Source organism: Triticum dicoccoides, chromosome 3B (genome assembly GCF_002162155.2).
Source record: "Triticum dicoccoides isolate Atlit2015 ecotype Zavitan chromosome 3B, WEW_v2.0, whole genome shotgun sequence".
NCBI lineage: Eukaryota > Viridiplantae > Streptophyta > Magnoliopsida > Poales > Poaceae > Triticum > Triticum dicoccoides.
Window position 1 is genome coordinate 19,667,570 of NC_041385.1, and position 10,808 is coordinate 19,678,377.

General features: G+C 43.2%; 1 protein-coding gene across 1 annotated transcript in view; it reads left to right on the forward strand.

The window, feature by feature from the left end:
• Positions 1 to 1,140, forward strand: part of LOC119280558 (probable polyamine transporter At3g13620) — a 4,979-nt gene extending 3,839 nt beyond the window's left edge. The window contains exon 2 of the mRNA XM_037561371.1: positions 548 to 1,140. Within this exon, the coding sequence (XP_037417268.1) occupies positions 548 to 1,077 (530 nt within the window). The 3' untranslated portion in view covers positions 1,078 to 1,140. The remainder of the gene's footprint in view (positions 1 to 547) is intronic.
• Positions 1,141 to 10,808: the final 9,668 nt, after the last annotated feature.

Sequence of the window (10,808 nt, forward strand, 5' to 3'; positions counted from 1 at the left end):
GTTGTTTGCATCCTTACCATGGAGAGGTAGAGAGTGTGATCATTTGTTTGTATCCCCTTGATGCTTTATTACAAATTAGTTAAACACCCTTCGTCAAAAGAAAAGGTGGTACACTATCCATTCTAAAGGAAAACCCTATTGCCTTCAAGTGCATATCTTCTGTTCTCTAATATATGCAACTCAATACATGTTTTTTTCTATTCACACAACCTATCCACATCAATAAGTCATCTATGTTTGCCACACAACCAGCCTACCATCTCAGTACTCTTCATAAGTCATGCAAATACATGCATGTATTCTCGCGACAATGTGAGGGTTATCTTCTAGTTTTCCAAAATTGTGAGCTGCTATATAACCAACAAAACTTAACATAATAAATGCGCGATGCTCTCTCCTCGGGTGATTATTCGAGGCAGAAAAATGGCATGCATGTATGTGCTATAATCAAGCTAGGCCGATCGAGGCGACCAATGTAGGTCTCAACCAAGTCCTTTTATCTAATACTTTTTTCTCTACTGATTTAGACTTTGCTATGTCTAAACAGGCATCATCGGGGGACCATGGCTAAAGTACTGGACGGGGGCTGGCGCAGTGATCTCCTCCATAGGCATGTTTGAGGCCCAGATGAGCAGCGGTGCATTTCAGCTCCTCGGCATGGCAGACCTGGGCCTCCTCCCGACCATCTTCTCCCATCGCGGCACCCGCACTGGGACCCCATGGGTTGCCATCGCCGCGTCGACCGTCATAACGATCGCCGTCTCCTTCCTTGGGTTCGACGACGTCATAGCGACATCCAACTTCATGTATGGCCTTGGCACGTTGCTTGAGTTCGCATCCTTTCTATGGCTCCGAGTTAGGCATCCTGCACTGAAACGTCCCTACCTCGTGCCGCTACCAGTTCCCGCACTTGTGGTCATGTGCATCGTGCCATTATCGTTCCTCGCCTATGTGTGCGTGGTGGCCGGGTGGAGGGTACTCGGCATCGCCGCGGGGCTGACCATACTCGGCATTGGGTGGCACGGTGTCATGAGGATGTGTAGAGTCAAGAAGTTGCTTAGTTTCAACAATGTTTAGTGGTTTCAGTTGAATAAGATGGTATCACACATATTGCTGCTAAGGGTTGTAATATATTTGAATGAAATTCAGGTGTATCGAACATGAATATTATGATTGATAATTTGGGAATTGACCCTGAAAGTACATATGATTATTGTATAGTTCTAAACTATTTTGTAAGTATATAAGTTGAGTAATGAAATGAAAATGCATGTGCTTCTTCCCATGCATGGTTGCAAACTGAGGTGACCCTTAGGAGACTATTGTGATCACATATTTGCATCTGGAGAGAAATATCTTAGTGGAGACAGCCTATTTACTAATATATATAGGGCATCTGTGATGTATGTCAGTGTTGGCAGCATCTCTCCAAGAGCTTCCCTGCGGATTGGAGATACCTTCAACAGCAATGGCTGATGCCCCTCTTTGGAGTCTTCCGTTCGTCCAGTATGCAATGGCTTCATGGACGTCGTAATCTTGGCACGCTGGAAGCCTGCAAGTACCAGAGGTCAATCACTATTTTAACCCTTTTAGCAAACTTTGCCACAAAGTGAACTCGATATGAAAGTATTTCACGATCTAACCATAGCCCGCGGCGTTTCTGCCCAACATAGCAACGCCGAGGTAGCTAGCGCTTCTATCCAACAAAGAAACGCCGAGGTAGCTCGCGTTTCGGACCAGGTGAGAAACGCCATAGGCCTTGGCGTTTCTTTGCTAGCACCCAACCCACTCGCTGCCTCGTCAGGGTCTGCCTCCTCAGCTGCCGGACGAAATCACTATTTTGACCCTTTTAGCAAACTTTGTCACAAAGTGAACTCGATATGAAAGTATTTCATGACCTAACCCTTTTAGAAACGCCATAGCCCGCGGCGTTTCTGCCCAACATAGCAACGCCGAGGTAGCTAGCGCTTCTATCCAACAAAGAAACGCCGAGGTAGCTCGCGTTTTCGGACCAGGTGAGAAACGCCATAGGCCTTGGCGTTTCTTTGCTAGCACCCAACCCACTCGCTGCCTCGTCAGGGTCTGCCTCCTCAGCTGCCAGAGACGTTGGGCCAGAAACGCCAAGGCTAGCGGCATTTCCGGCCTTCTTAGAAACGCCAAGGCAAGACACTACTCGGTAACCAGGGCCGCAATGCCAAGACATATGGCGTTTGTTTCTTGGTCAGAAACGCCAACGCCTATGGCGTTTCTTACATGGTCCGAAACGCGAGCTACCTCGGCGTTTCTTTGTTGGACAGAAGCGCTAGCTACCTCGGCGTTGCTATGTTGGGCAGAAACGCCGCGGGCTATGGCGTTGCTAAAAAGGGTCAGATCGTGAAATACTTTCATGTCGAGTTCATTTTGTGACAAAGTTTGCTGAAAAGGTTAGAATAGTGAAAAAGGCCCAAATACCACGTGACGATAACCGACCACTCTGCAGCATTTCTAATCAGACTTTCAGCAGGCAAAGCATGACACTATGACTATGATCACCACGGACCTACGCAGCACATCAGTGCATGCCCCACTATATTAAGCTTACATTATTAGCATCTCTGAACATAAATGAACCAGGAAAAAAACAGGTTCAGTAAAAGACCGGATCGCTGTCCTCCCCTCAGGCGCTGGTGGTTGCGGTTGTTCTGAATTCTGATTGCCGCACATGGCTGTGACCAGCACCATGGACACGTCGCCGGATGCGTGGGTGAACGGCTACTTGGCTGGTGCCGCAGGTATGACCTCAGTGGCTTAAAACATCTTATATTTGTTTACAGAGGCAGTACTATCAAAGTAATTATGGTCACCTCGGAACTCAGATCCATGAGGAAATTAGGATGCGGAGAGGAAGCAAGATCATGTGGTGTCATGACTCATGATGGTGATGATCTTGACTTGACTGAATACGTACACCTCACTTGTTTGTGTCGTTGTATGATGTGGTGGCAAGGAGGCATGTGGGTGAGGTTTTGCTTATTATCTGTATTGATGATGACGATTACTTCTAACGCCTATGTCTTGTATGCAACTTAACTTTCTTATTGCATGGTTTATTTCCGCATGCTTGTTTATTTAAATTGTACCAATGCATCTATATTATTACTTTTTAGGGATTTCTTTGGTATATTCATCAACTGTCAAGGTAGCATAAGCAACGAAAATTACATCCAGATTGTAGACTGTCTAGCGACGATTACAATCACTGATCAGTGCAAAGTTTTAAACCTTACATTGCAAAGTCTGTTACTACTTCTTTTCCTTTGAACTAGTTCTTGCATCTATACTAATCTTACATTCTTAAGAAGTTGGTCCCAATTCTCTTGACATGCAGCCTATTCACCTCATCTCAACATGCAACTATTCCATCTTAGCATTCATTGCCACATCAGCAGATTTTTCAAACAATCACGCATGTCAGTTCAGCAATAAATAATACTCCATTCTTCTTTCGTCTGGTGCAAGGGAGACGCTTCCGCTGATGCTCAAGTAAACCTCTATTTTTTCGTATGTACTGTAATTGATCTCTCATTAGGCTAGTCATAGTGGGAGTAACATAAGTAGTAACATAGATGCCACATAAGCAAAAAAGATGACGTGTCATGTAATTAAAGAGGAGAGAGACAAATAATGTAACATACTCCCTTCGTCCGGGTTTATTAGGCCTAAAGACAACTTCTCTTAGACCAAGACACATAGTAATTTGCTCATATTAATTCTTCTATTCCATTCCCAATGCACTCTCTCACGTGCATGCAGCCAATGAAAAAGCACGCATGAAGTGTATTAATTTCCCAATCATGACACCAACAACAATGGCTTTCAATGCAACCAATGAAATGGTTGCATGCATGCACCTTTCCAAAGTGGAGCCTTTTAAAAGAGGACATGCTTGTGATGCTGAGAGGCCTAATAAACCTGAACGGAAGGAGTAATATGTTACCATCACATAGCGGTTTTCAATAAAAAATGAGTCTACAAAGCAATAAATGAAGATATGCATGTTACTACACCTATGACACTTCTCACCATGAAGGTGGTAATATAGACTAGTAACATATGTATGTTACTAGTCTAAGTTACTCTCCACTATGACTAGCCTTAGGCTGGTCATAGTGGGAGTAACTTAGCTAGTAACATAGCGCTCTTCGAGAAAATTATGCTTATGTGGCAAGTAATTAATGAGAGGTGGTAACATAATATGTTACTGTAACATAGCGCTTTCCAAGACAAGATGAGTCTATGAGCTAGTTAATGAAGCCATCTATGATACTACTATTATGTTACTTTGCATTATGAAGGTAGTAACTTAGACTAGTGTCATATGCATGACACTAATCTAAGTTACTCCCCACTATGACCAGCCTTATCTTTTCTGATTGACCGGGCACCGGCCATGCAGCCCTGATCTGCGCGATCAAGAAGTGCATGCATGCGCGCGTAACAACAGCCATGCGTGAAGGACAAATCGACGCAGAAGAGAATAGTGGACAGTTAACACGCAACCAATTTCATCCAAGCGCTTGCATGCCGCTACTTAATTTGGTGCAGTTAATTACTATTGCCCAAACCTATGGGGTTCGGCTCACCTGCAGGGTCCCCTGCAGGAATTACTATGCAGGGCCAGTAAAACAGCGCCACGTGCATTCTTGTGGGCCAGCAGATCTGGTTAATTAAATTGTATTTCTAGCGTAGACGAGTGCTCGCCGGCCGGCGGCGCCGCTTGGTCATCTGCCACTAGTTGATCACAATCGAAAAGCAGCCGAGTAAGATGATGTGCCGCTGTGCGGTTGATTGACGCCCGCAGTTCCTCTTTTTTTTCCGCCACTACGAAGCGCCCGTTGCCGCCGACGTCTGATGTCCTAGTATGCTGCCACCGTTATCTCCTGCCCCATGCCGTCGGCGCTCCAGTCTCCCAGTCTGCTTCACTGTCGCAGGAATTGAGCCGAAGCACTCTAAATTGAGAGATTGGAAGTCGTCCTTTTTCAAGTCCGGTGGAGCGCCGCCGTGTTGATTTCGGCAAGATGCAGTTGTCTTCTTCATAAGTGACATCATGAAGTCCTTCTGTAGCAATACACCTAGCCAACTCTTGATCAAGACAACTACTAGTAAGCCAAGGAGCAAAAGATCTGCAATAGCATCGTCATGCTCCTGTGCGCTTAATTATTTCTCGGTTGCCGCCGCCCGCCGGTCGCCGGCATCCAAACCATCATCCAGTGGTCGTAGACGGCCCTGTGGCGTAGCAGGAGCTAGCTTGCAACCAGTCTCATGCCCATGTTTCTTTCTCTATCAGATAACTGAGGGAGGGGAGAAATAAATCTCGTTCTTTGTCGTAGGCGAGGTGAGGAAGAAGAACGAAGCCTCTCAAAGAATAACTTTTGAGCCTGTAAAAATATAAATATAATTAACTGGAGCAGGCCCACAAGGATGCACGTGGCGCTGTTTTACTGGCCCTGCATAGTAATTCCTGCAGGGGACCCTGCAGGTGAGCCGAACCCAAACCTATGCATGCAGTTAATCATGGCTTAATTTGATGGCCCGCCGGTTTATTCCCTTCCCGGTTTCAGTCGTAACATTTATTTCCGGGCGCATTATCATCTCCACCAAACTTCCCCTTTCTCTTCATCTTCTCTCCATCGGTTCCACTCACACAAATAAATCAACCCCTTGGTCTTGCGTTTGGATTCAGTTCATCAATTTATCAGGAGCGATGGTGGTGGGTTGATGGCGAGGTGCCTCGCTCCGCCAGAGATCGGTGCACTTCTACCGAGTCAGGCCTCTGTAATCCTTGTAGTTGAAACGAGCCGCCGTTGCCGATGAATCAAGCCCTATAGGCTCCGCTGCCGCAAGCCACGAAACCCCGGCATCGACCAGAACTCTTGGTGAGCAACGCATGCCACCGTCGGCGTCCTCCTCCAACATCATTTGCATCAAAGTTGTGGGCTCTCCTTCCTCTCTATCTCCTTAGATCTGAGCGTATTTTTTTAGTTAGCTTGAGTTGGAAGATCTGTTTGTGTGTGGTAGGAACTACTAGGAAGCCTTACTTTTTGAAGAAAGCTTTGTTCTGTCCACCTTCTCCATGTCGGCAGGTCTGGTCTTTCTCTCTCACCTACAATCTTCTTTAACTCAACCTCTGCCGGCCAGCATGTGTCAAGATATGACGGATCGTAACCATCTCTCCAATCTGGTTGGTTTGATCAGAAGCACTAGATGGTGAAAAAATCATTTTCTATTTTTTATGATTCTTGAAGGAATAAACAGATGAAACTTACAGTGTACTACCTGTAACTGCAGTCCAGCATCTCTCTCACACACATTAGTATGAATCATATTGGTATTGTTATTGAATTCCTTTGATTCATTTGTAGAGTCAGAGCATATGACATAGTGCAGTTCATCTTAAGTATGTTCTTTCCGGGCAGTATTACTTCACAGTGACATGAGATCGATCTAATACTGAGTGGTACCATTGTGTGACTCGCATTGTCGTTCTACTACAGGCGCTCAAAATGGAAGGTTTTATTTGATCGCTGCTAGGCATCCGGAGGCCCGTGCATCACATCCAAAAGGAGGCAACAAGCTCTAATTATTGATTATCTGATGTGTTTTTTGTTTGGAGATATATGTTGGAATAGTGATTGTTGTTCAGTTTCAAGCATGGTGCATGTATAATTACAACCAAACGATCTTCTGGACGGCTAAGCACTTCAAACATCTAACATCTCTTGACAAATACATCTATTTTGGTACGGAGGGAGTATAAGAATTAATATATCTTTATGTGGTTACAATATCACTATATGATTGTTCAGGTTTGATGACACTCATGGTCTCATGGCCTAAAAGGTTCGTCCTTGCTGAGAGGATCAAGTGTGGCCCGTTCTGTCCATCATTTGGTTTGATTCTTCTATGTGCTGGCTGGCAGCCCATTCAAAAAGGTGTGACAAAACAGAGTGTATATGTTGTCCTACTCAAGAACCATGCCATTTTGTACACCTTTGGTTATTCTTGAAAAACTGGATCATGGTCGACAATACAACCTAATACCGTGTAAGTATATTATTGTAAGTAAAATCTGATCAAGCTATATGTTCTTTCAATTCTGTGTTAGCGATGCATTCTAATTAAGAAAATATGGAGAGATACTATGTAATGCAAAAAAAAATCTTTGACTTATTTTAGGAATATGATTTCTTATAGTATTCCGTAAAAGGTTAAAAAAACATATATTTAATACTGCAAATTCCATACATGATTCTCATATCATTATTTCTCACTATAAATTTTATTACTATATGGTACTACAAATTCCCGCAGCAACACGCGGGGTATCATCTAGTAGCTTTAGTTTACCTCACTTGCATGTTTTGTTAGTATGGTTCTTTATTTATTTATTTACATCAATTTGTATCATTTGTACTGATTGCTTTATTCTTTCTCATAGCATGTGAGTGGGCGAGGGCCTTAGCCAACCTTAAAAGAGTATATAAAAACAAAAAAGGAGAAAGGCATGGGAGTAGGTGAAGGATCCACAAAGAGAGGTCGGTCAAGACAACCAACATGAGGAAGGTCGACGTGCACAGGCAGGGGTACATGAGGTGGTTGGTCTTCTTTCGATGGAGAGTCCGAGGAGGAGGAGAAGTGTCACGCCTCAAGACCTGGCATAGGCGAGACAGCCGCCGTGTGCCTATAGACCAGAGGGCCTATACTCACGCAAGGCGATTAGGCAGGCATAAACCAGCAGCGGTTCACAAAAGCTCATATATTGACTATAGAAATCTCTTTACATTTACAAGTAGCTGAATAAATACATTAAATTCTCTGGTGGCTTCCCACCTACTGGTCCAGCCTATTCTTGGATAACCACGTCTTGCAGACATGTTTACTTTAATCATCGAATGCATCTTAAAGATAGAGGTGTCAAGGGTAAGTATGATAAATCATACTCAGCAACTAGATACTTCACTATTGAACAAAGAAAAGATATAAGGATATTGATAACAATGAGTTAACTATATTTAAAGGAGAAAAAACAAGATAATAATTATTGGAAATGATGCAATGGAAATGAGCACAATAAACAAGATAGTCGGATTTAATGGAGAGAAGAACAAAGCCATTCGGAGAATATTAGTATATGTATGACTACTGGATTTTTATACGATGGTGATGTGTTGACCTTCTGGGAGAGAATTATTTCCAAGGAGAAACTTTTCTCTTGAGGCAAATAGCTACTCTGTTAACTCCCGAATCTTACGTTATTTGTTCTCTCCAGCAGCAGTTGTACATATATTAATATTCTCCGAATGGCTTTGTTCTTCACTCCAGCAACACCTACACGCTCTATAATATGCTGGCTGAGCGCATTCCGTTTCATATGATGGCTGAGAACCCTAGCCCAAGAATAACATGAGCGTATAGGAATGTTTTAAAAATACGGAAATGTTAACGCCCACACGTGTGGGCGTTTGCACATCGCCCACATGCCTCCATCACCACTCATTTTGCCACGTATGAATAGATGACATCAGCAGAATTTTTTTTAGTTTTCGGCTTAAAAATGTTGTATCTCCTAAATAAAAAAGCGAACTAAAAATCCATTTTCACCATTAAATCCGTCGCGACGAGATCTTCAAAACTAGACCACATGTTGATATGTTTCGACGAATTTTTTTTTTGCCAGAAGTTGCCACGATGTTTACACTGCAGTTGCCATAGGGCTTAAACTAAAGTTGCCATGTGGCAATTTTAATTTGTAGATCATGGCAATTTTAGTATTTTGATGATGGCAACTCCAGTACTTTGACCATGAAAATATTTTTTGTATGAACCATGGCAATTTAAATGCATGTATCATGGCAATTTTAGTTTATGGTTCATGGCAAGTCTAGTTTCTTAATTCCCCCGTTTTATAAATGTCAAAATTTACTTTTATATGTAAAAGAAAATAGCTGAAACATATCATGGCAACTTCAGTGTAAACATCATGGCAATTCATATGCAATAGACATGGCAACTTTTAATCCAAAAAAAATTTTCATCAAAATATATCAACATGGCATCTAGTTTCGAAGATCTCATCGCGAGGGATTTAATGGTGAAAACGGATTTTCAATCGGATTTTTCGTTTAAGAGATAAAACATTTTAAAAACTGAAAATCCAAAAAGATTCCTGCATGCATGCATGCGATGACGTGGCAATCTGTTTACATTAGAGACGTGTAGTGTGTCTCCCTTCCTGCCACACGTGTGGCAGTTAGCGCGACCCTAAAAATAATATGATTCACCCGATTCCTACAAAAACCCTAGCCGCCGGGTCAAACGGAAATCAGAGCGCATTCCGTTTTTATTTATTTTTTTGCGGGTCAAAAATAATCAGCCAACTTAACGTATAGTTGCTCCCAATTAAATTGCACGTTATTTAAAGTCTGGTTTCCTTGGAATGGGAACAGACGAAAGCGAAACCTCCCCCGGCCGCCTCCTCGGTACTGTGGGTCACTCTTAAAGTCTGGTGGAAGACGAAGCGAAAAGCCTCACCGTGCGTGCATCTACCACTAGCTAGCACGTCGCTCCCTCAGTATATAATGGTCCTAGCTAGCTAGCTTCCAGAGGTGATACTCCTAATTGAGACCTACTCCATCCATCACATTATTCCTTGACAGATCTTTTCTGTAGGGGATGCCATGCATGCCATTCCAATGAACGAACTATTTTTGAATTGAATCATTAAATACGCCTAGGCAAAGTAGCACTTCATGTATCTGTTATTTTGTTTTTGGCATGTGCAGATCTGTCTGGAGCCGAACGAATACCTCACCGGTATGAAAGGGCATGTGGGCGAGTTTGGTGGCTCTTACCTCGTCGGAGCGCTTACTTTAGTTGGCAATCGGCGCTCCTTCGGACCATACTGAACACGGAAAGGCGCACCCTTCGAGCTCCCACGGCTGGTGGCAGAATCATCGGGTTCCATGGGCGCTCCGGAGGCCTCGTTGACGCACTTGGCATTTACGTCGAAACGGACGACTAAACTCTTCTATAGCCGTGATGATTGATCCTACCGTCTGAACAAATTTAGATATCCGCACTATTGTTAATTTGGTCAACCAATCTTCATTAATTGTGCATGTTTGTTAGCCTTGTGCTTCTTGTGTTGATGATTTCATCGTCAAATTTACTTCTCGCAAGTAACCTAACAATAGGAATGAATAAGATTGGCAGTCTGCTGTTTACCGCTATTAATTCTAGCCGACAACCATCCAACTACAAACCAGATTAAACTTACGCTCCAAATTTGTAAATCGATTGCAACAAAAAGGAAATACCCATCCAACAATTTTTTGGTCTCTTCCGCAATATAATCGCAATTTATACAACACCATTGTGAATGTACGTGATACTCCTACCGCTCATGCCAGCAAAATAAGAATTTTTCTCATTGATCTCCGAAACTAGAGTTGTAGCCTTGTAGGAGCTTCGGTCCTCCTTCAAGGAAACACTTCAGCTTCTCCTTGATCTCCACACTAGAGCTGTAGCCTTGTAGGGGCTCTTGTTTCTCTTTTATGGCAGCTCTTCACCACATATAAATACACTTTTGTTTTGGTGTTTTGAGCTGTCTACCACAAACTCTATTAGTAACAGTTGCAGCATTTGGCTTTTCTTCTTCCTGTTTCCCAGTTTAAAAATATTGCACAGCCGCGGAGAAGGAGATCCCATTGTCAGTTACCCTTTAGGCTACCACCACGGTCCATTCAGCCATCTTCCTTGACTCAGTTCAC